The 23,618-nt window shown below is 56.8% G+C and overlaps 11 protein-coding genes across 11 annotated transcripts; 8 read left to right on the forward strand and 3 right to left on the reverse strand.

The window, feature by feature from the left end:
• Positions 1-70: 70 nt before the first annotated feature.
• Positions 71-2,801, forward strand: BKCO1_330001 (uncharacterized protein; the record flags this gene model as incomplete). The annotated part of the gene is made up of 2 exons (XM_020274495.1): positions 71-2,009; positions 2,068-2,801. 2 exons carry the CDS (start codon positions 71-73, stop codon positions 2,799-2,801), a joined length of 2,673 nt encoding a protein of 890 aa, XP_020129348.1.
• A 387-nt stretch (positions 2,802-3,188) lies between these two features.
• BKCO1_330002 (pre-mrna-splicing factor cwc26) lies at positions 3,189-4,375 on the reverse strand (the record flags this gene model as incomplete). The annotated part of the gene is made up of 2 exons (XM_020274515.1): positions 3,189-4,135; positions 4,177-4,375. The coding sequence occupies 2 exons, from the start codon at positions 4,373-4,375 to the stop codon at positions 3,189-3,191; spliced, it is 1,146 nt and encodes a 381-aa protein (XP_020129349.1).
• A 466-nt stretch (positions 4,376-4,841) lies between these two features.
• Positions 4,842-6,020, forward strand: BKCO1_330003 (sulfite oxidase; the record flags this gene model as incomplete). Its single annotated transcript, XM_020274526.1, has 1 exon — positions 4,842-6,020. One exon carries the CDS (start codon positions 4,842-4,844, stop codon positions 6,018-6,020), a length of 1,179 nt encoding a protein of 392 aa, XP_020129350.1.
• Positions 6,021-6,270: 250 nt separating this feature from the next.
• BKCO1_330004 (mgmt family protein) lies at positions 6,271-7,007 on the forward strand (the record flags this gene model as incomplete). Its single annotated transcript, XM_020274537.1, has 4 exons — positions 6,271-6,388; positions 6,453-6,465; positions 6,522-6,674; positions 6,776-7,007. 4 exons carry the CDS (start codon positions 6,271-6,273, stop codon positions 7,005-7,007), a joined length of 516 nt encoding a protein of 171 aa, XP_020129351.1.
• A 925-nt stretch (positions 7,008-7,932) lies between these two features.
• On the forward strand, positions 7,933-8,530 carry BKCO1_330005 (uncharacterized protein; the record flags this gene model as incomplete). The annotated part of the gene is made up of 2 exons (XM_020274548.1): positions 7,933-8,090; positions 8,146-8,530. 2 exons carry the CDS (start codon positions 7,933-7,935, stop codon positions 8,528-8,530), a joined length of 543 nt encoding a protein of 180 aa, XP_020129352.1.
• An 812-nt stretch (positions 8,531-9,342) lies between these two features.
• BKCO1_330006 (alpha beta-hydrolase) lies at positions 9,343-10,641 on the forward strand (the record flags this gene model as incomplete). The annotated part of the gene is made up of 1 exon (XM_020274559.1): positions 9,343-10,641. One exon carries the CDS (start codon positions 9,343-9,345, stop codon positions 10,639-10,641), a length of 1,299 nt encoding a protein of 432 aa, XP_020129353.1.
• Positions 10,642-11,459: 818 nt separating this feature from the next.
• Positions 11,460-13,513, reverse strand: BKCO1_330007 (transcription factor c2h2; the record flags this gene model as incomplete). The annotated part of the gene is made up of 3 exons (XM_020274570.1): positions 11,460-12,363; positions 12,419-13,211; positions 13,264-13,513. 3 exons carry the CDS (start codon positions 13,511-13,513, stop codon positions 11,460-11,462), a joined length of 1,947 nt encoding a protein of 648 aa, XP_020129354.1.
• A 364-nt stretch (positions 13,514-13,877) lies between these two features.
• BKCO1_330008 (lon protease like peroxisomal) lies at positions 13,878-15,824 on the forward strand (the record flags this gene model as incomplete). Its single annotated transcript, XM_020274581.1, has 3 exons — positions 13,878-14,228; positions 14,301-14,692; positions 14,750-15,824. The coding sequence occupies 3 exons, from the start codon at positions 13,878-13,880 to the stop codon at positions 15,822-15,824; spliced, it is 1,818 nt and encodes a 605-aa protein (XP_020129346.1).
• Positions 15,825-16,512: 688 nt separating this feature from the next.
• On the forward strand, positions 16,513-17,887 carry BKCO1_330009 (nacht domain protein; the record flags this gene model as incomplete). The annotated part of the gene is made up of 2 exons (XM_020274592.1): positions 16,513-16,515; positions 16,574-17,887. The coding sequence occupies 2 exons, from the start codon at positions 16,513-16,515 to the stop codon at positions 17,885-17,887; spliced, it is 1,317 nt and encodes a 438-aa protein (XP_020129347.1).
• Positions 17,888-18,724: 837 nt separating this feature from the next.
• BKCO1_3300010 (uncharacterized protein) lies at positions 18,725-20,501 on the reverse strand (the record flags this gene model as incomplete). Its single annotated transcript, XM_020274496.1, has 2 exons — positions 18,725-20,059; positions 20,112-20,501. 2 exons carry the CDS (start codon positions 20,499-20,501, stop codon positions 18,725-18,727), a joined length of 1,725 nt encoding a protein of 574 aa, XP_020129386.1.
• A 320-nt stretch (positions 20,502-20,821) lies between these two features.
• Positions 20,822-22,980, forward strand: BKCO1_3300011 (zinc finger transcription factor ace1; the record flags this gene model as incomplete). Its single annotated transcript, XM_020274506.1, has 4 exons — positions 20,822-21,122; positions 21,175-21,862; positions 21,916-22,853; positions 22,922-22,980. 4 exons carry the CDS (start codon positions 20,822-20,824, stop codon positions 22,978-22,980), a joined length of 1,986 nt encoding a protein of 661 aa, XP_020129387.1.
• Between the last annotated feature and the right edge of the window lie 638 nt (positions 22,981-23,618).

Consider the following 23,618-nt stretch of genomic DNA (forward strand, 5'->3'; position numbering starts at 1 on the left):
GCCCACAACCCCAGGTGCGATGCTTCGGTCGTCCGCCCGCAGCGAAGCCGCCTCCCCACACTCCAATTGAATGCCGCCGCTCCCGCTGCTGCGCCCGCTCCCGCCGCAGTCCTTCCTCCGCCGGCCTGCATGGAGCGCCGCCGCCGCCGCCGCCCGCCCGCCCTGCAACCCACGCAGACCATGTCCTGCCGCCGCCGCCCCCCTCCGCCGATCCTATAGCGATTTCCCCACCCCCGACGGAGCCCGCCGCCCTGCCGCGACCGAACAATCCAATGCCTCCACGAGCCATGCTCAGCCCACTGCTACAAGAACCAAGCTCGCGAAGCCCCGTCTCAAGCGTGCAAAACTTCCGAAGCCGCTGAATCAGGAGGGCAATGGCGTTGGTGCTGCTGCGGGGGCGGCCGCCTCCTCCTCCTCCCGCGCTCGCACGCCTGCGGAGTCGACGCCAGGTGTCAAACGGAGGAAGCCGGGGAGGGAGGCGCAGAAGCAGAAGAAGAAGAAGAGCTCCCGGCCAGTCGAAAAGCCTGCCACCGTGATGAAGAGGTTGAAGAAAGTGGACGTCGATCTTGAGTGGAAGTCGATGGGCGACCGCCCGCTGGATCTCAAATGGAGGAGCGTGAAGGGTCTGGGCGGGCAATCGCGGGAGTCTGGTCGGTTGGAAAGGCTCGCGCAGATGGTCTCGCCCGTGCGGCTTGTTGGGGGGCGGGCGGGCGGACTGCGAGTCGGTGCCATCACGAGAGATACCATCATGGACGATGCGACGTGGCAGCGCTTGAAGCAGGAGGTGGCTCAGATTGGGCAGGAAAAACCGACTGCTGCGGAAGAGGTGGAGGTGGAGGTGCATGAGGGTCTCGGGGAGGAACAGCCGGACGAGAAGCAGAACCTTGAGGAGAAGGATCTTGAGGAGAAGGATCCTGAGGAGAAGGATCCTGAGGAGAAGGATCCTGAGGAGAAGGACCCTGAGGAGGCAGAGGCAACGGTTACGTACAGACCGCTGCAGGACTTGAAGGCAAGGAAACCGGATCCCATCAGTGTGAGAGAGCGTCTTCGGGATGCAATTGGGAGAATGCATTCCAGCCTATCAGCGCAGATCGAAGATCATCCTCAGCCAAGCAGATACCGACAGAACGTTGAACCTGCTACTAGGTCTCTCCATGAGCAGCGGCTCGACGAGCTAGAAAGCCTACTTGTTCAAGCGTCTCGACGGTTGAATGAGCTAAAAGGCTACAAGCCTTCGGGAGATGATGCGTCTCCAATCATTAGTAATGTGTCACCAAAAACAACGCGCAATAGGGATATTTATGAACAGGACCAGACTTGGAAGGAAAACCCGGATTCTCCCGTGAGAGCTGGAGTAGATGGATTGGTGGATACTGGAAAACACCCGGAAGATGTTGCTCACCCACGTCGGTTTTTATCAAGGAATCCCAACCGGCCTCTGCCTCATATGACCGGAACAGCGATCCCAGCAGAACTATATGGCCCACGAAAGAGTCCGACGAGCGGTGTTCCCAACCAACAGGAGGGGTCTGATCAGGAAGATGGTCAAAGCTCCCTTGTAGAAGAAGTCCTCGGCAATGTACCGGAGGAGCATTCAGCTGGAAACACAGACAAATTCGCAAAGCCGAGTCGGGACCACACGGGAAGCCTGGTTGACGAAATCCTCAAACCAACGGTGACTGAAAATCAAAAGCAACAGGCTCCGCTTTTGAGTGAACTTTTTCCCGAGCTAGCGCATGATAGCCAAAATGTTCAGCAACCAGCTCCCCAGGAGCGTCAGGTGCCAAAGTTGAGTCTTGACCTTCAAGTACAAAACTTCGAACGCCGACCAGAGCTTGTTGAGCGTGACGAATGGACCAACAAACGCATGCAAGCCTTGTACGTGAAGGATCTCGTCGTCGTTCAGCTTTCAGGCCTTAGCAAGAACTTGGCGGAAGCAGATATCAGACGTTTGGTGCCCCAGTCCAGCAAGTACATCGAAGGCTGGTCGGACCCGGATTTCATCAAAGGTAAGAAAAGCACCCGCTTGTTCCACTCATATCCCAGTCGCTCACACTGCCCCCACAGTCATCCCTGTCCGGGACGAGGAGACGTTGGAACGTCTGGACCAGTATTACGTTCTGTTCCGCAACGTCCGCGGCGCCCGCGACTTCCAAAAACATGTGCGTGAACTGCATGTGACGACTAAAAGGCATTCTGCAAGCTCGCTTCTCTCCGCCCTCCCCCATCCGCCAGGCTTCCGCGATGACCATGGCGTCGACATTCATGCCATCCTACAATCATACACCCTCGGTCCGCCCGCCAGCACCAGTATCTATTGCAGCGTCGTCCCGTACCCGTACCCGCGCAAGCTCCACCAGCTCCTCGCTCAGGGCGGTTACGGGCCCATCGTCGGCCCCGCCAATTCCCTCGGTGCTTCTCCCGACCTGTCGGACGCCGACTCCATCGCCCAATTCTCCATCGCTAAAGTTCTCTTGTGGTTCGACGGCGCGCAGCCGTCCTTCAATGAAGTGCGCAAGACCATCGCTCGCGATGGCAAGGACCGCGGGCTGCCGTGGCTCGTCGTTGGCGGCACCAACAGCGCCGAAGGCGTGGTAAGAGTGAATTCCAACGAGCGGAAGCCAGTAGACAATAGCGGAGTGCGGAAGGTGCCGTCGCGGTACATCGTCACCTTGGAGAACAAGGCGGAGGCACAGAGGTTTGCGCGGAGGTGGCAGTGCAGCCCGTTTGAATTTAACGCTGAGGGTGTATACGAGCGTGCGGAAAGCCCGCCGAAGGCGAGAACCGAGGTGTTGTGGTAGGTGTAAAAGAAGTCAACGCTTGTGATTGTATGAAGATATGGCTGTAACATAAGGGATGGTTGTATAGACATCGGACAGGTTCTTTATGTAGATTTTGTTAGATTGTTCCTGTCCCCCAACTCCAAGTGGAGTAGGAAAAAGCTCCGGAACAAACGAATGGCGCGGCTCGCCTTCACGAATTCCAGACCCACGCAGCAAGACACCAAGTCCAAACAAAGCATGAGCAAAATCGCAGAAGACGCATAACACCTGAGTTCAGGTGTCTATCATCCTGCAGCCCACAGGATCCCAGAACGCCTTGCTATACCGATGCACTTGCCCAGATTCCCCAACGATGAAGGCGTACCCCCGCTGCCCCCAACGCACCCATCCAGCCCTTTCCACTCACTACTCATCCATCTGCCACGCATACTCCAAATTCGCCCGATTCTGCCTCGCATTCCGCGACCTGAACCACTCCCTCTCAAACCCCGTACTCCTATCCACCCCGTCCCACCTATGCCCAGGCCTGATCCCATACCGATTCGGCTCAAACGCGCCCTTGTACAACGGCCTCCCCGTCCTGCTCTTCCCCTCCTTCTTCCTCGACAAAAACGCCAACGCCGGATCGCTCCACCTCTCCTTCCCCCTCATCTCCTCATTGATCTCCGCATCATCCGCCCCCCTCGCCACCGTCAAATACTTCGCCTCCCGCAACCGCCTCCCGCGCTCCTCCCTCTCCGCCCGCTGCACGTCCCCCTTCGCCTCCTCTTCTTCCCGCCGCCGCGCCGCCTCCGCCTCCTCCGCCGCCCGCCGCGCCTCCGCCCGCTTCATCGCCACGTTGATGATCCGCCCGCTCGCGTCGCGATATATCGTCTCCGTCGACCCCGCGACTCCACCGCCCGCTTCCTTGATCGCCTCCTCCATCATCCGCCTTTCCGCCCGCTGCCGCTTCTCCACCGCCGCCGTCACTTGCGCCGCCGTCTGCAATCCCGCGCGCGCGCCGTTCTCGAGGGCGGGGCCGTCGTCGTCGTTTTCGTCGTCGTCGTTTTCGTTGTCGACGATCATGGGGTCGTCGTCCCCGCGCGACGCGGCGTCGCGGGCGGCGTTTTCGGCCGCCGCGGACGCGATGATGGCGTCGGCCGCGGCTTGGTCGGCCGACGTGGGCGCGGCGGCGCCCACGGTCTTCCAGGTGCTCGAGGCTTTTTTGCGGAATTCGGCGCTGGCGGCGGTGCCGACTGTGGGGCGTGGGGGTGGGGGGTTAGCGGTGGGAGTTGTGGAGGGAGAGGGAGAGGAAGGTGGAGGAGGAGGAGGAGGAGGAAATGGGTGGTGGAGGGAGGCGTTTTGGGGAGGTGCTGCGTTTCGTGGACATGGGGATGAGGGGGATTGGACTCACCCATCATGGGGGCGTCTTCGTCGTCTTGCGCCTGGGGCCCGTTGTTCCAGCCGGTGACATCGTCGTCGGCGATGACGAGGCCGCCGCTAGATTCGGCGGCTGCTGCTGCTCCGGGCTTTCTCTTGCGCTTTTTGGTCTTCTTCTCGGCGGGTGCGTCGGCGGTGAGGTACTTTTTTGCGAGATAGTCGGCGAGTGACATTGTCGGTTTGGTAGAGGGGTATGGAGGGGGCGTGGTGAGGGAGTGTGGAGAACTTGGAGCTATTATCACTACAAGTTCTGGTATGTGACGCGGTCGTGCAGTGACCAAAAGCTGCAAACATGCCAAGATTTCAGTTGGAATCTTATTATGTAAGCGAGACACCCTCTTCCCCGCTCAAACCCACTTCTCCACCTCACGGCTATCATCTCAAGCAGTTCTTCAGATTCTCTAGTGCTGCAAGATATTCGTCTGTCTTGATCATATGTATAGATGTAGTACTACTGTTTTCTAGCCGCTGCCTCATTATCCGATATCTGCCTCCGTTATGTTATCTTAGCCATCATGCACATAGTTTGAGTTGACCTTTTCCAAGGTGCGCACTTTGGACTCGACATGCTCTCCAATGGATCCGTTGATGCAGCAAGCTGACCGCGGGGACAGCTTCTCCAATCCGCAACGCTAAACGATGGAGGACCCAGCCACCATCCCATTCGCGCGCCCTCCAGGCGAAGACGAAGAGCGCAAAGCATGCCTTGCAATAGACCCTCCCGGCTTCCACATCCGCCACCCCCCACCGCCTCACATGCTAAAAGACTTCATCACCCCGGACGACCTCCTCTTCGAAACCATCCACATGGGCCCGGCCGTCGTCGACCCAGAAAAGTGGCTCCTAGTCATCGACGGCCTCGTCCGCCACCCCTTCGCCCTCACCCTCCCCCAACTAAAACAGCTCCCCCGCACCACCCTAACCGCCTTCCACGAATGCTACGGCAGCCCGCTCCTCGACCCGTACCCCACCAACGCCCTCTGGCGCGTCGGCAACGTCGTCTGGACCGGCGTGCGCCTGTCCTCGCTGCTCGACCTGGCGGCGCCGCTGCCGCGCGCCGCGTTCGTCTGGTCCGAGGGGCTCGACCGCGGCGCCTTCGCCGGCGTGCAGGCGGACCGCTACCAGAAGGACGTGCCGATGGGCGAGGCGCGCGGCGGCGAGGCGCTGGTCGCGTATGAGATGAACGGCGCGCCGCTGCGCAGGGAGCGCGGCGGGCCGGTCCGCCTCGTCGTGCCCGGCTGGTTCGGGACAAACATGACCAAGTGGCTGTGTCGGCTCTCGGCGCGGCCGGCGCGCGCGCCGTCGCCGTTTACGACGCGCTGGTACAACGAGAGCGTGCTTGCTGTTCCGCTGGCTGCTTCAATGTCCGGCGGTGTTGATGGCGCTGGTGGCGGTGCAGTGGCTGAGGAGCTGGCGGTGGTGCGGCGGCCGGTGTGGGCGGTGGAGCCGAACTCGATGATCGTGGACCCACCGCCAGACACGCGGGTGCTCCTGTTGACCGGTCGTCGTGATGGCGTCGCCGGCGGCGGCGAGGGCGGTAGCGCGGATGTCGTGGTCAGTGGGTGGGCGTGGAGCCACGACGGGATCGCGAGCGTGCGCGTCTGCGCCGATGATGGCGCCGACGGGGGCTGGGTCGATGCAGATGTGGCGGACCGCGTGGACTACAGTTGGCAGGCGTTTCGGGCGAAGCTCGTGCTGCCGGTTGGGAGGTATGGAGTTGTGGCACGCGCGATGTCGAAGGGGGGAGTCGAGCAGCCGATGCACGGTAGACGAAACCACGTCCATCGTATAGGATTGGAAGTGGTCGGTGGGCCATGATGTCAAATCTACGGTAGTATATTCCATGTTGTATTCCTTTACGTGAAACAATCGCCCAAGCCCGGAACCGTCCTCAACCGAGCTCAGTTGATAGGTTGCTTGCCCGATTAGGAAATGCAATCCCACGTGACTCATTCTCGGACATGCGCTTGGCGAGCTTGGACTGTTTGGGCGATTCTCTAGAGTCACTCTTCTGCCTGGCCGGAGTCTTGATCTGACTCTTCGATGATCTCACCTTGACTCAGCAAACATGGCGCCTCGATCAGAGGAGGCTGCGGCGTGGTTCGCAGCCGTGTATCAGGCAGTGCAAGAGATACCTCGAGGCACGGTCACGTCCTACGGGCACATTGCACGGCTCGTGGGCAGGCGTAAGTCCAGCGCACCCGGCTGCACCCGGCAGCACTCTAGACTGACGACGGTCTCATCGAGCAGCGGAATGTCCCAGGTACGTCGATGCCGGGCCGCGACCATGGGAAACGACACGGGCTGACGGCGATGCAGACAGGTCGGTGTCTCTCTCAAACACCTTCCGTCGCCGGGCGACACCGAGCAGGCAGGCGGCAGCAACGGTGACGGCGGCAGCGGACCGAGATGGCATAGCGGCAACGTGCCGTGGCAGCGCGTCATCAACTCAAAGGGCGTCATCAGCCCGAGGTATGTGCTGCGCTTGACAACACAGCCATTGTCTCAGCGCGAAAGCAAGCGCTCCAACCCCGTGACCGACGCGCACTGGCTGACCTGACCGGCGAACAAAGGGGCCCGGGGGGTGCCAGCCGACAAGCCGCAGCTCTGCGCCGCGAAGGGGTCCACGTGGGCCGAGGCAGCTTGGGCGAGTACCTCGTCGACCTCGCGGCCTACGGTTGGTTCCCCAGCGAGCTGCCCAGCGAGGCGGCGGCGGGGGGCGAGGACAGCGACAGCGACAGCGACGCATCTGGCGCGCGACCCGGAGAAGCGGCAGCGGCAGCGGCAGCGGCAGCTGACGAGTGAGGGGCTCCGCGGTCGGGTTACGTTGGTGGCATGTAGATAGGCGGCGGGTGGGGTGGGTGTATTATCTTGCCTGAATGGATGGGGCTTGCCCGGGCGGCGGCGGCGGCTGTGGAGTCAGCGCGTCAAGGCGATGCGGAGGATCGGCTCTGGCTGGCACCGCGCTGCCCCTCGTCCGTCACCAACCGAAGGACACCTTGCCAGACCTTGAGCACGTCCACTCGCGCCCGTGATGGCGACATCCCCAGAGTGCCTAGCCGCCGTGATGCCGGTGGCGGGCAGCAGCGGGCAGCAGCACAAAGCCGACCCCGCCAGACGTCAGCGTTGCACCACGTCCCCGTACCTGACGACCGCAGCCACAATCAGGGCTCCACGCTGACAGGCCGAGGGCCATCACGCTCTCCTATCAGCGGCCAGCATCCTGCGGCGTGGAGCGCGATCAGCCTCCATGGGCGGCAGTCCAGGCTGGGTCCCGTGGCTCATCTTAGCCAGCCTCTTATCTCGGATCCCTTTGTCCAACATGGTAGCAACGCAGCACCCGGCCGGGCGCGTCATCTGCCCCCCCGAGTACATAAACAAGAGCCTCCTTTATCCTGCCTTCCGGCTCTTCTGCCTTCCTGCCAGCACTTGTATCGCGCCTGCCGCAACAGACGAGCCCCAGCTTCCCCCCGTTCCAGAAGTGCTCCCTATTCGGACACCGCAAGAGCACCAACTGCGCATAGCACAGCCACTACCTCCTCCCCCAGTGACTCAGCTCCGACTCATCATCCGGACACGCCCACTTGACCTATAAGTCGCCGACCTCCCTGCCGCCTGCTACCATCCTCCACGACTCATAACCGACCAATCCCCCCATCCTCCATCCAAGCTTATCAGCCTGCCTCACTCCAAGTCGCTCTCTACCGCCAACCTACACCAGCTCTTCACCATGGCCTCCGAGCAGTCCAACTCGACCTCCGACCTCCGCGCCGGCTCCATCGACTACCAGCGTGACCACGAGCAGAAGGCAAAGTGGGCAAATGGCGGCGCATGGGGCCCCGGACGGCCGCTGAACAGCAACCCCAGGCCCGTTCGCATCAGCCACAGGTGAGCTCACTCCACCCGTGCATGGTACGGGTTCGAATGCTAACGGCGCATGCAGGGTTGCCGCCGCGCATCGCCGCGAGAAGGCCAAGGAAGTCGCGCATGCCGCCCGGAGCCGGAAGCACGAAGTGTTCCCCATGGACCACTACACCAGCGGCGAATCGACAGACGACGAGCCGATCGAGTCCTCTGCGGCACCGGAGCCCGACGCCGGCATCACATACTCGTTCGATGCGGAGAAGGGTCCCAGCCACGGCAGCCAGATCCTCAACCAGGCGCTGGTTCAGGCGATTGAGCGGTTCGAGGACCGCAAGACGCACGAGCTGGTCAACGAGGAGTACGAGGTGCTGGACGGCAACGGCGAGCCCGCCAACCTGCGCGGCCGCGCGGGCAAGGGCAAGAGGGCGGCCAAGGGCGAGGACGACGACTGGGAGCACGTCTAAGCCGGCTCGGACGAGGCGATGCGAAGCCTACCGCCGACATTCCTTTGCGCGTCTTACACGATTATTAATGGTTGCACCTTGGTTACTTTCACGGCGTTGACATGACCGACTAGCTTTGGCAGGCCCAGTATGCCTGGGCGGGTTTCGGATTATTAGGGTTCTTTTGTTGCATAGCTTGCGGGCATTCATTAGAGGAGCATCTGGGTTATGGGCGGCGCTTCTCGAGGACATGATGACCCACGCCCCTTCGGGCTGATCTGGTGGCTTTTGATTTATTCGTTGCGGACAGACTGCAGCTTTGTTTGTAGCCCTTGGCAGTAGCGCACTGCCCCAATACAATCCTAAACCCCGCGATTTTGCATCATTATTGACGATGATGGATGTAGCATGCTTTGATGGATGGCGCCGGAGGGGGATCGGCGTGAGCCGATGATGTGGAGCTTCCTTGATCGGTTGGATGCCCCAGGTCAAGGCGTCGGGAGTCGGGACTCTACGTCATCGCTCTGGCCTGACGACCCAGGCACAAAAGCCCGGCCGAGAACCACATCATAGTCGCGTACCCCCGGCCCATGCAAGTAGTGAGGCTGTGTTGTTCACTCTCTTCTCCATTTCACCTTCGAACTCCCTCCTTAGCTCCTCCAACTTCCCGAAGCTAATGCACGCCTGCCTTTGCCGCCCACCTCCGCGTTTTCGTTGAGATTGGCCGGCCGCCGCCTTATCTCCCGCCTGCAGGTGCATCCAGCCCTACCGCTCTCGCTCGCCCACATCGTCACACCCCGTGGCGTGTCGCCACTACCACGAATCCACCCACCATGGCCAAATCCGAACCACCGACATCGCGCGCACCGCGCCCACGATGGGCGCTCCACGTCCAGGCCCAATTCTGGCGGGTGCTCATGGGAATTGGCATGATGCTGCACCGCATGGCATCGCCGCGCCCGCCCAAGCCGTCCTTCACCCGCACCGTACCCACCACCGTGTCGCCGATCAAGGGCGAGTTCAAGCTCCAATTCTACGTGCCCGAGGACTACAGCCTGCAGAAGCGAATGAGGGAGAAGCGGTTCCCGGTCGTGGTCAACTTCCACGGCGGCGGCTTCACGCTGGGGCAGGCGACGGACGACGCCCGGTGGTGCGCGACGGTGGTGCGAGAGGTGGGCGCCGTCGTCGTCAGCGTCGACTACCGCCGCGCGCCCGAGTACGCCTTCCCGACGGCGGTCGAGGACGGCGTCGACGCCATCCTCTACCTGGCCGAGCACGCCGAGTCGCTGCTCATCGACATCGAGCGCGTCGCCGTCTCCGGGTTCAGCAGCGGCGGCAACATGAGCCTGACGGTGCCGCTCCGCCTCCAGGGCGAGGTCGTGCCCGAGCCCGCCGACGCCGAGACGCCCTTCGGCATGAGCCCGGCCCCCGGCTCGACGGACAACATCCCGCAGAAGGCGCTGAGCCGCGGCCGCACGCTCGTCAACGTCCGCCGCGAGCTGCGCCTCAAGGCCATCGTCGCGTGGTACCCGTCGACCGACTACACGGTCACGCGCGAGCAGCGCCGCATGACGTGCGTCCGCAAGGACCAGGAGCTCCCCGCCGTCTTCACCCAGCTCTTCGACGAGAGCTACCTCTCGCCCCCCACCATGGACATGTCCAACCCTTACCTCTCGCCCGGCCGCGCCCCGGACGCCATGATGGCCGGCCTGCCCGAGGACGTCATCCTCTTCACCTGCGAGTGGGACATGCTGCTCGCCGAGGGCGAGCGCCTGCGCGACCGCCTCAGGGAGCTCGGCAAGAACGTCGTCTACACCATGGTGCCCGGCGTGCCGCACGGCTGGGACAAGGCGCCCAACCCGCTGCGCCCGACCCCCGGCGTCCAGGCGCACTACCTGTCGGCGTGCAAGGAGCTGAGGCGGGTCTTCCACGAGGAGCTGCCCGAGGGCGCCATCGAGAGGGATTTGGAGGAGGACGAGGACGACGAGGTCGAGGTCGCCAGCGGTAGCGGTAGCGGCCCTAGCAGGTTGTCGCACACTTTTGGCAGGTCGTCGCATACTTTCGGCAGGACGTCGATGAGCCATACGTCGAATAGCCATAGCCGCAGCAGGAGGAGAAGCGTCGTGAACTAACTAGATTGCGCTGGGTCATCTCCTCCTGCTCTACTTACACACCGGTGTTTCGCCGGGTTTCTTGTTCTACATGAGGATATGTTTGGAATGATGTCCGTTGCACACAAAAAAGAAAGAGAACACAAACAACAACCGTTGTCTTCGGCAAATGCTACGTCTTAGCGATATATACCAACGTCCTTTGAAAAAAACAGGGGTTTTGGGGATTCATTCACTGGGTGGGACTGTTGCATGGCGCTGGTGGCGTAAATCATCACACAGTTTTTTTTTCTTTTCTTCTCTTCTTTCTCCTTGGATGTAGTTTTTATTAATGCTTTTTTGTGTTCTGCTTCTGGATATACATGTAGTTCGGTCGAATGGTATTCTTTTCTTCTTCAATCTGAGGCTTCCGGATGTTACTATACTTCTGCGAGCCTGATTCCATTCTGATGAAGCGGAGCATGTCCGAGTGTGAGAGTTGTGTGTTGTTCGGACAGGGTAGGTGGTGGAGTTGGGAACTGTGAACCATTCGTACCCTGCAGCTCCCTCTTTCCGAGGTCGTTCCTCACCCAAAGTCACAGCCGAGGCATCTTCTCACACGACACCCCTAGCAGTGCGTCCACAGTCTCATCGGCTCCTCTGACAATCTCCTTATCGCCACGATCTGGTTCTCGTCGCCGTCGGGCGGGATATCCCCTTGTTGGTTGATCTCCAGCAACGCCACGCCGAGGCTGAAGAGCGACGTGTTCCGCACTCCGCATAGCAATCGCAGCGGGCCGGGGCTCCCAAGGGCGATAGGTGGGTGAATCCTGCTGCCCGTGTGGGATTCCATTCCCACTCTACCCTTGGGGCCTTTTTGGTAGGACACCCGGAAAAGCCACAGCCGCAAAAGCGCCTCTGGTCAACCTCGACAGAGTCTTTCCTTTGCCGCGCTCGGCTTCCGGGAGGAGTTTCTGCCAAATCTCGTCGCGGGGATCGAGCCTCTGACGATCCAGCGCCCCGACGGCTCTGTCGATCGCCTTCTTGCGCTCCTCCTCCGTCGGAAATCGAACGCTTGGGCTGAAGGGGTCTAGCTCTTTGTATGCCCGATCCGCCAATTTCCATTTTCCTTTCTGCTCTCGAGCAACTTTTGCCAGCGTTGGTCGGATCTCCTCTTCCGAAACCTTCATCCTGCGAGTAATCTCTCGCATCTCCATGGGTTGAGGGGCGAGCATGTGCACGAGCTCCGTGTGCAGCGCTGGGTCTTCCGCCGATGCCGTCTCGGCCATCAGAGGCCGGGTGCGTGTCTTGGATTTAGACCGGGTTCTGTCGTCTGGTGGATGTTTTCGAAGGGTCCTGAACCGTCTTGAACCAATTTCTATAGAGCTGAGGCTGCGGTGGCGAGGTGGTCGCGATCTCTTGTCTTTGGTATTGTTGTTTTCGAGGTCCGTGGTGACTGCCCTTGCAAGCTCGTGCTCATCGTCTGTGCTCACATTGTCTTCAACAAGGCTATCGCTTTCCACACCTGAAGGCAATGCCGCCAAAGCTATCTCTTCCATATGGCGAGCAACATGGAGGAGAAAACAAGGCTGACTCGTGAAGGCAGTCTTGTGGCAGATGGGACACTGCTGTTGGGTAACGAGTGGATCGTTCGCGTGGTAAGTCACAAGGTGACTGCCAAATGAAGAACGGTCGTTGAAGGTTTCCAGCTGACAGCCTGGAACCAAACATACATAAGGGCGGAGGTCATGGAAAACGTGCTCTCTTCGAGGACGTCAGTAAGCGCGTATTCACGACCCATCAAATGGGGACTACTCACTTCCACTGGCGACGGTCTTTAACATTCACCGACATTCCGCACGCGATACAGCAGCCAATGCTCTTGCAATTGAGTTCCTCACTTGGCAATGGAGGTACGCGGACAGCAGAGCCTCCGGGTGAAGTAGAGGTAATGGATGGTGTGTACACACCCTCGGATGTCACTGATGTCCCGCGATTCGTTTGTCGTCGTAGTTGGAGCCTCACGAAACGTATATAGTTAAGCACTCCAAGCTCTGTTGCAAGCTCTGCGCGAATCTTGGGAAACCGGACTTGTATTTGTCCAGTATACGCCGCAGGCTCGAGTAGCGAAGAAAGCGATTTGGAGAGGTGTCTTTCCGATATTTGTCTCGAGTCCTTATTGTGGTCGGCGGGCTGCTCGATGGTGCTACCCAGGTCAACGAGTCCTTGAACATATACTCGAAGATCGTCAAGCTTCTCAGCGAAATCCGAGTCAAAGATAAGCATGGAAGTCGTGTCGTCTCTGTCTGGGTTTTTGAGCGATGCTGATGCTGAAGAGCCCTGAGATATCTCCGTTCTCTCCGTCTCCACTGCATTGAACGGTTCTTTTCCCTTGCGCGGGTCTGGGGTATCCACATCGGATCTTGCCCGAGTACCACCCTCTTTGACTGAACTAAGGCGCGAAGTTCTAAAGGAAAAAGGATCTTCCACTCCAGCATCTGTGTCGTCACTGCTGCTATCAGATGTATCCTCGTCCGATTCGTCCGATTCCTCGAAATCCGTATCTGTCAACGAGGATGTCGTTTGTTCGTTACGCATAATTCGCATAAGTGCTAAGCAGTGTCAGCCAAGTCCATTGCACCGCTGTTTAGGTGTAGATCGCACATCGCAATGCTCTCAAAATTGAGCAAAGAGATCGGAGAGTGACTTTTCGTAGTCGCTCGGACTTCTCAATTGCGACGCCCAGCTGATCGCGACGCCCTTCCCCCCACAAAACGAGGGTCTGATATTCTCGGATGACGACATCTCGAGAATCCAAACTCAGCAACGAGCGAAACAGCCTCAGGCATGCGTCATACAGAGCAAGCGCGTCGCTAGGTGGCACGGTCGGTTTAGAGAGCGTTGTAGTGCGCATCTTGATTCTGCGACCGGTAGGTTGATCCCTACTTAGCTCGCAATCAAGATGGGCGATGGATTTGGGGAGAAAAGAAGAACGAGTGGCTTTGGAAGTGGTTTCAAGAACGGTGCTGTTAAGGAGTGCAACATCCAATCTATTTCTGTGTGGCAAAGCAGTATCACTTGCGAGGCTGAGTCGACGTTGACATGTCAGACGACCCCACTCCGACATACATGATCGATAGCTAATTGGTGGAACCCGCGGGCAGCCAAGGCACACTTCCGAGACAGCTGCGCCCCCAAGGCTAAGAACTGCGGCTGACATCCAGATAAACAGCGCATCCCACAAGCAACCCAAGTATCGTCACAAACATTCCGCTACGATGGAGGCCGCTGGCCTCGCGGTCGGTATCGTACCACTTGTAATCGAAGCCATCAAGTCGTACAAAGCGGCTCGCAAACTGATAAAAACGTATCGCAGATGCTCTGAAGAAATTGACAAATTCTACTTCCAGTTCGAGATCCAACAGACCAATTTCGAGAATGAGTGCGACTTGTTGCTTCTAGACGACGACGATTCACTGCGGATACTCTTATCTGGCGGGCGAGAAGATCAGCGCCTCGTGGAAAACTACGAGAATTGCGCTGGCATTTTGAAACACATTGCACACGCGCTGAGCGAGGTGCACCGGGAAATGCAATGCTTCAAGATATTGAAAAAAGAGAGACTCAAAGTAGGTGCCGGACACTGCCTTTCTTTTCTTTGTCCATCTCCTGGGCGGCTTCAGCTCACTTGAACCACTCAGAAAGACGAACCCCTTCGAGACACATTCCGCCGAGTGTGTAAAAAGACGGAATTTACATTTCGGAAACCAGAGCTTGAGAAGCAGCTACGCGGTCTTAAGGACCTCAACGGAGAACTCTCACTGGTCCGATCGTATATCGACGAGTTCCGATCAAGGCAAACCAAGCGACCTGGATATCTGAACGTACCACAACAGGCACCTCGGCAGTACGCTATGGTCCGCCACGCTGCTGGGACACTCCATCGAGCACTCATGACCTCCTGGGGCTGTGACATGAGTAACCATGCAGGTCACGAAGCAATGCTCTGTCTTGATGCAGAGCCACACGCCAACGAGAGAGTATCCTTGGACATGGCAATCTCGTTTCAAGATGTCTCAAATGCAACACAAACGTAAGCGTCTACTTTGAACAAAGTTGGCTTAGCTCAATGAACTAAAGCAAACAGTAGAGTGCCATACTGGCTCCAGATCCAATCCAGCGTTTCGACGAAGAAGTCGGATGATTCTCTGCATGTGGAGGGCAACCTGCTGAATGTACATCTGAACAATCTACTTCGACCTAATCGTAAACGCTCGCGAGATTCGTCCGAAAGCGCAGCTGAAGAAGCTCCGTTGTCAAGACGTGTCATCCAAAATAGCAGTTTCAGCAGCAATGAGACCTGCACAGTCACACACGCAAGCCCGGTTCAGATGCCTGTTACACCTTCCGCGCTTGTGGACCTGGCCAAAACCAACGACATATGCCGTCTGATTGGCGAAACGCTCTGTAACTCGTCTCTTCAGTCAAACAGCCTCCGTTGTCTTGGATACTTGAAAGTAGAAGAGGAGTGCCAACACCTTTTCTACTGTTCCGGTCCCTCGGCCAAAGGCGGCCGGCCGGTCGCGAGACCCTTACACGCGAATAGCTCATCAATGGCAAAGGTCCTCTCATCCATGCCACACAACGAGGTGCGGCCAGACCAGCAGATCAACATTGCCCATCGCTTGGCTGTCTCGCTGCTCCAGTACAATTCGACCCCATGGCTCGACGACGTGTGGCGAACCCAAGATGTATTCGTGCTGGGAGACAGCCCCGATCTCTCCAACGCCGTCTTGTCGACACTGCACTTCAAGACAAGTATGCCAGACAAGATGGTAGCAGATCAAGCGGTCCAAGCAGCGGACTCGACAATCCAGGACACTGCAACCACAGCCGCGACATCTGCAGACCCAGCAGACGATCAACTCTCACTGTACCATGGCGTTCGGAACGTGCCGCTCTTCAGTCTTGGAGTCGCGCTGCTTGAGATCAGCCAACAGAAGCCAATACTTTTCCAAGACGGAGAGGACCAGATCGTTGCGGTGAGACGAATGGCGAAGCAGTCCATGAGGCTGGGTCCGCGCTACGGCGAGATAGTGAGGAGGTGCCTAGAGTGCGATTTTGGCCAGGGGAACGATCTTGAAAAGTCTGAGCTACAGAGCGCCGTCCACCAGGAGGTAGTGTGCCCATTGGAGGCTTTGATGAAGCAACTTCGCCTGGACTAGAAGGTTCAAGGCGTTTCCTCAGTCGTGTATCTAGTCTCAGCTCTACTTTTGGAATCCACACAGCTACTTACCTCTTCCCCTCCATATCCCAACCTGCTGAGCAGCTGTGGAACCCACCATCGGCACGCGGAATGCAGAGGGGCTGAGCAGGCCAGTGGTGACGGTGCCCACATGCTGATTTCTCCACAGCCCCCTCAACGGATACATCACCATGCTCATTTCTCACACCTTGCCATCTCAACTCTTCTTTCGGTTTAATTATTGCAGTTACCATCAGTCATATCACACATGTTCCGATCCTACGCACCTCCTCGTGATATACTGCAGTTAGTGTTTCCTTCTCTCTCCCTCTTAGCTAATCAGATATGCGTGAGCTTATAGATAGCAGGTCTCGGAATATCGCAAGTGAAGCATATGAAAAAGCGTTACTAGTGCTACGGGACGTGGTGGCCGATGACGCTCAAGCGCAACGAATCGTGTTTGGAACAACAACCGTCGAAGATGTTGAAGCGGACGTGATCAACCTCAGAGTGGAGTACGACAAAAAAGAAAAGAAGAAATCTAAGATCTCGAGGTGGCTGCACGACGTTTCAAGTATACGCTGCACTACACGCAAGTATTTGATGCCCTTGCACAGCATCACCCTGAATATGTATCTTTGGCTTGAGGATCCATTAAATTTGTACTTATGGTAACTTTGCCTTCTGCTTCACTCTATACTCGCTGCAGACGTAACTAATGGTCTCAAGGGGGTCGTTCAATACGCAGAACTTACCGAGAGGCTTTCAGAAGCTCTGGCGAGCGTCGGATACGCCCTTTCTGAGGTCAAACTCTCTTCTCAACTATACCCCACGGACCAGATGCTCGGGATCACCGCCATTCTGTACGAACACATCCTGAATTTCTTTTTGCGCACTGCGAAATGGTACACAACCAGCACCACTGGGCGCATCGCCCGCTCGTTCGCCTGGCCCTTCAAGCTGGAATACGCGGATATCCTTGGCAAAATCCAGGAGTGCTCCGAGTACGCCCGCAGAATCGCAAGCGGACAAAGCAAGGTAGAGTTGCGGTCTATCTGTCTGGAGCTCGGGAAAATGGGCACGGATGTGCAAGGCATCAAAAAGGTGGTGCAAGAGCTGCAGGGTCAGCATCTGAAACTTGACCAGATCATCCAGACAACGACTGCCACCCACACCCTTGGGGAAGGCATCAAAATTCGTGTCGACGACACAGCTTCTCACGTCGCTCAGATTCTGCACCCCAATTTGCTCAACGAGCTCAAGCCAGCCGTCCGACCCGAGGACTCGCTTCGCCGGAGAGAATATACCTTACGGCGGAGCGAACGACGGACGGGCCCGTCCTTCCTCCATTCCAGCGTTCTGACGGAACTGACGCAGTGGAAGTCACTGCCAGGATCATCACTCCTCATTCTCCAGCCTGGCGCACGTGCGACTGCAGCCACCAAAGACTTAGTCGTCAACATTGTCAGCCACATCAAATCGCAGCAATACAACGTCCTATGGTCGCTCTCGCAGCCATCATCCGCCGATTCCTGTCCATCTCCTGAGAAGGTACTGAAATCACTGGTCTACCAAGTACTTCGCCAACGACCCGACGCCCTCGCCGGCACAGCAGACGAGCACAACATCGCAAAGTTCGGCGACGCACACACCCCTACAGAATGGCTGGACCTCCTATCCCGTGTTATCCCAGCATTGGGGCAGTGCTTCGTCGTCGTCGAGAGCGAAGACCTCCACCGACTGTCGCAAGGGAGCGCAGGAGGGTGCCGAGGCTTCCTTGAACTGTTCCGCGAGCTGCTTGGTCGCATGCAAGCACGAGGAGTCTTCGTCAAGATACTTGTCGTCGACTTCGAGAGAGACTTTTCCCTTGCTTCCAGCCAGTCGTCGTCGTCGTCGTCTGGCCAGGCTGATCAGATTGTTGCCACGGTCAGACGGCGGGACACTGTACCGCCGAGTCGCAGGCGCACCGTCGGTCAGATGGCGCGCTCGAGGTCAAAGGTTTTCGATGTGGCTTCTCGGCGGAATGGAAGGGCGGTGCGGTAGGTCGTGGGCTGCGGTGGATCCAGTGGTCAAATTTTCACGGAGGCGCGGTTCGTCTTCACTTTTTTTTTTTAAAAGAAAATTTGATAGGTCTCGATAACTGTTGGTAAAATCATCCGCTTTATAGATGGAGCTGTTATATAAGTGCTACGATATTTTTCTGACCTGCATCGTTTTCTGTGCTGATGAAAATCGTCGGGTAATTGCGGCGTACGGGGGTCACGCACTGTGCTGCGCGCTATGCCAAACACTCCCATGGCTTCTCAATCATTCTCGAACTAGTAACCTGCGTTCACACTGAGGGACCCTCGGTGGAGTAAAAATGTAGTTATGAGACAAGCGTGAAAGTAGAAAGCACATATTCTCCCAATGATTAACGAGACCAGCGATACATGAGGTATAGAAGAGTATAACGGTGCTGATGAACCGGTTTCGAAGCGTGAGAGGTCTGAAGTGCAGTTTGGGATAGCTATGGGGAGTGTCGGTTGGTTTCCACTGCTCGATGGAAACTAGGAGAGCTTAGTACGCTTGATGGGTTCTTGTCACTCTGGATTGCCTTACCTGGGTCAGCTGGAGAGGAGATATGTACTTCGTCGTCAGTCTGAATCCGTACCAGCAAACATTTCCAGGTGTGTATTTGGATTGGATGTACACATAAAGAAAAAAGACTTAAACGCATCCCAGCTCCAGCACGTATGTATGTACAGTACAAAGCGCCTTCCAGAATCCCTCGGTAAGTATCAACACAACCGTACCCCCTCCTCCCCCTCCAGAAAAAAAAGAAAAAGAAAAACACACATCAACCCCCACTCCAACCCCCCCTTCCCTACACCCCACCCCTCACACCACCAGCCCATTAAAGTCCAACAAATTCTCCTCCAACGGCGCCACCACCCCCTCATACACCGCCCGCCGGAACCCCTCGTCCTCCAAATCGAACTTCCGCGTATCAAACGTACACCGCACGCACCGCCTCACGGCGTCCGCGTAGCGGTCGCCCGACTCGGCCGTCACGTCGTCCAGCAGCCGGTCTGCGACGACGAAGTCGGACGGCGCGGCGCTCGCCACGGGCATCAACGCGTGTCCGGCCCGCGTGCGCAGCTCGTCGAACGGCTGGCCGAGACACAGCTCGATGAGGAGGATGCCGAGGGCGAAGAGGGGGCGGTTGAGGACGGTGCCGGGGTTGAGGGGTGGTGGGCGTGCGGTGGGGACGCGGCCGTTGTCAGTGATGTGATCGCGAGGTGTTGGTGGTGTGCGGGAGATGAAAGGGTCTCTGAAGTCGTCGGCGCTGCCTGTGCTGGCGAGGAAGGTGATGTCGTTGTGGTCCCAGGTTTCGGTCAGCCAGGGCGTGCGGTGGAGTTGGAGGAGGTTGGTGGAGAGTAGGACGGCGAGGCGTAGGCGGTGGCCGGTGGAGAGGCGGCGGCGTCCCGTGGCGTTCGATGCGAGGACGCTGTGGAGGGAGAGGAATGAGGGCACGGTTTGTGCGGTGAAGGATTCCCGCGGCTGGTGTAGGCTGAGTCTTTGTTTTGTGATGTCGTCTTCCAGGTAGCCCAGGCAGGTGTCTATGCAGGAGCCCTTGATGGAGCAGATGGTTTGGCATAAGTTCTTGATCTGCAGCAGGTTTTGTGTCTGTGCTGGTCCGGGCTCGGCCGTGTTGGTGGCTGGGGCAGATGCTTGTCCTGCCACAGGCTGGAATGTGACTTTCTTTGCAGCTTTTTTACCAAGACTCTGATGTTGTTTTGTGGGTGGTGCGCAAGTTTGAACTTGAAAAGGGTGGATGTCTACTGCCTCTACAGTCCATGGTGTGCCTGGTTGTGCAGCCACCTGTGAGCTGTACGAGAGCACTACGCGAAACGGAGGCAGGCCTGCAGAGGAACTGCATTTCATCATGCCTTCAAGTCGTAAGTTGATGCCATGAGTCGATGGGCAACCACACTTGAGACCAGCGCAAATGAGGTTGTAGACTGCGGCAGCATAGTTGCGGATGGTATCGAACTCGGGTATCTGGCGTTTTGAGCGGGTTGGTTCCAATGCCAGTGTCTGCTGGGTCAATGTACGAAGTGTCGCGTTCAGTTGCTGCACCTTAGCCACAAGACCGTCGTACTCCGACTTCTTCAAGCTGAAGCGCAACCGGTGGTATTCCTTTCTGAACTTGCTGGAGGGGTGAAGCTGGACCTGCGGTGTATAGTCAGTCGAATGCAGTGTTCTTTACTAGTCTGACACGCACCTTTCCGCTCTTATCCAGCTTCAGGAGCTTCTTCATATCTAACATTGCATCTTTCATATCCTCCATGGCCCCGACGTAAGCCATGTAGGACCTCGATAGGCGATCTTTCAGCTTCTCTTCCAATACCGCTTTCTTCCAATCCGGTCCACCAGGGTTGTTGAGAAGAGCTGCACGTTCCTCATTATCCTTGACGATACCGTTGAGCAATTCCTCGCAAGTGTTCTGATATATCACGAACTCCGCTTCGAGGGACCGATGGAGGCTGCGCAACGGTATCTCATATTTGAAATAGCGTTCTACCGTGGAGACACCATCTGCATACACTGTGATTGCATGGATGATCAGCGGAAGCGCACCGAGGACAAGCCCAGCCACTTCGATACCTGACATGGCTCTTACTCAGGAACCTTTTGGCGCGGGTTGGAGCTGAAGTGTCAGGCGAGGCTGGCTGCGAAGCTGAGGGTGAAGTGTCGTCATTTAGCGAAGGTGGGGGCGTATGAGTTACCCACAAGTTTCCTCCAATGACATATGCTACTCCTGTGACACAAGCACTCGCACGAGCGGGGTAAGAGTAATCATCTAAGACAGCCTGGTTTCGCTGTAGATGTCGTGTCTCTGTCGAGACCTGTTCACTCCCCGCACGAAGAGTTGCGTTTCGAACATCAACTTTGGGAAGCGCCGTACTGCACTCCATCAGAAGCCGCCCCGTCATGCAAGATTCCAGCGAGGCTAGTCTGGCCACTGCCAACGTCCGTGGCTCAAGTGTGGCCTTGTTCGTATCGCAATGCCTTCGTTCCTTCGAGGACTTCGTCTCCCAGATCGAGCGCACATCAAGCCAGATCGAGCTTTGTGAAGTGACAGATGAGCTGGGGCGCTTTCGAGTCTGGGCCGGCAATATTGGCGCCCATCGCGAAGGTCGGTCGTCTTTGGACTACCGCCTGCGAGATGCATCACACATAAAAAGCAAGGTACAGTCGCTCCTGGCTGATATACATGCATCGATACAGAGAGGTGAGTGAACGCGGTATTTATCATTCCATGCTCTTAAACTAATGGATAAAAGTACTGCAAATTCTACGCGGAGAGCGCATTCCCTGGGATCAACTGTATCTCAAGCAAGACTCGGATAGTGATTCGACCGACAGCGACAGCCAGGATGACTCCATGCACGGAGAAACCGAGCTTCGGCAGCTCATGTCCAGTATTCATGCGACCATAACCCTCCTGCTGCGTTTGTCTATGACCATACGGAATCCGGCACCACACGACGAATACATGAACTCAGCAAACATTGACGAATCTCATTTCAAGCAATTCGACAAGAGCCACGTACGCAACAAGTTTCCAGAAGCCCCAGACTACGTTTCTACTGTTCTCGGAGAGGCGATTACCCGAAGGCGTGAGTACTTTAAGTATCGCGAGTCCCACAATCAGAAGCTGTCTAGTGGCCTTCTCCCAAATCTTGCCCACCAAGCACCGGATCCGGCCAACAACCATGACAACAATAACGAGGATGCCGGAACCACAGTTGCCTCTTCGCTTCCTCTGGAAGTTAAAGCCGAAAGTTTCCATCTGAACCTGGAAGATCATCGGTCGGAATCTGGTCAAACCCAAACGTCTTTTGCAACTTCTGCTCCCGAGACAGAGGGTCTTCGGGTTCCGCCCGTGCCCAGAGAGGCTCGAGAAGGTAATCCCTTCCCTTGCCCGTTCTGCTTTATGATCATATCAACCACTACCAGGCGCTCTTGGAAGTAAGTGCATCCTCCTTCTCTCCATTCCTGCCTAATTGCCTGACAACCTCCAGGAAACACGTTTTTAAGGACCTACACCCATACTCATGCACGAGACCATCTTGTACCAGCTCCAAAAGCCTGTTTGAAATGCGACATGAATGGTTCCAGCATGAGCTGCAAGCTCATCTCCGCTTTTGGCAATGCACTGAGAATTGCGAAGAGCGGTTCTCTTCGCAAGCCAATTTCGAGAGCCATGTTCGTCAGAAACATCCTGAGTTCAATACTACGGATGAGCTGAATCATTTGGTGATATTGTGCGAACGGTATCCCAGCATGGATTCGTGGACACACTGCCATCTCTGCGGACAGCAAAGAATCCAGCTCAGAGACCTGGAAAAGCATGTTGGAAAACACCAGGAACAACTCGCTCTCTTTGCATTGCCATCAATTTCCGGCCAAGACGAAGAGGATTCTGGTGACTCAGGTACCGATGATTCGGCATCTGCAGCAGAAAATTCATCCTATCGACATCTGGTAGAGATAGCTCTCCCCGACCTTGCTTTCGAAACGGGCCGGCTGTCGACTGCCAGCATCTCCCTGGAGATGGAAGCCCTGATCCGCCAATTGGATACTTGGAAAGAAACTATTAGGATCAAGGAAGATGACACGCTGGCAGATAAGGATCACCGGGCTTTTAACATCGACCCCGGAACATTCGATCTCATCACTACCCGTCTTAATAGCATCCGCAGACAAGAGGTCACATTGGTGAAACAATTACAGAGTCTGAGTGGCACTGGGCATAGCTCCGACACCGAGCGTGTGCAACTATCGGCTGGCAAAGGAAAAAGATCGATTAGTTCTCCTACAAAGAACGAACCTATACCAAGGGAAATACTTCGCTCCTACATCCAGCTTAAAGATCTCGTGAGCGAGGTGATCTTTATGATACCATCGGAAGAATGGAACAGCACTGAGCCTTTTTCCACTAGCAAGAGTCAGGATGGTTGTACGTTAGAAGCGATACATGGAGAGCGGTATTGGTATTGTGTAAGTACTATCATCTCTCTCTTAAAGGCTATTACGAGTCTAACATTAGGAAAAGTGCCAATGTGGTTATGGCCCGATACATGTAGACCGTATTTATTACTGCATGGGCTGCGCACACCAAATGTGCAGGCGCCCGAGCATCATATAAAACACAAGAGGCAGAAAATAAAGGACAATAGATTCATTCCGGTAAGTATCTTAAGGCCTTTGGACCCAGACGAGAGAGAACTGTCTATTAAACCCGGCTCGATGCATTTCCGTGTTCATATCACATTAAGGGTATTTTATAGCGATTCCAACCGTCTGTACATATCTTCTGGTAAACGCTATAAAACAAGTGTCCGCTTTTTAATGGATAAAACCAGCCCAGCAGTGTCGCTCATTCTCTCGATAGCTACATATTTAGACTACATAGCATTGCCTCTATCCCATCTCGCTCTGGCCTGCTGCGCCATAGTCAGTCCTACCCGACCAATAATTAGCCACCAACTCTTTCAACCACCCGGCATCGTAGTAAGAAGATTCTGGTTCCGCATCTGCATTGATCGCGTCCTCCTTCCCCTTCAGCGAATCCCACATCCCCTCCTCGGCCGACACACGCAACACCGTCGCACACAACGCATCACCACCTAAGCCACTCGCGCAACCCCCTCTCAGCTCCTACCAAACCAAGTCAAGCCCGACCGCCGACCGACCACCTGATTGCCCGCCTCGTCTTATCCCA

This window comes from Diplodia corticola (assembly GCF_001883845.1).
Source record: "Diplodia corticola strain CBS 112549 chromosome Unknown scaffold33, whole genome shotgun sequence".
Classification (NCBI taxonomy): domain Eukaryota; kingdom Fungi; phylum Ascomycota; class Dothideomycetes; order Botryosphaeriales; family Botryosphaeriaceae; genus Diplodia; species Diplodia corticola.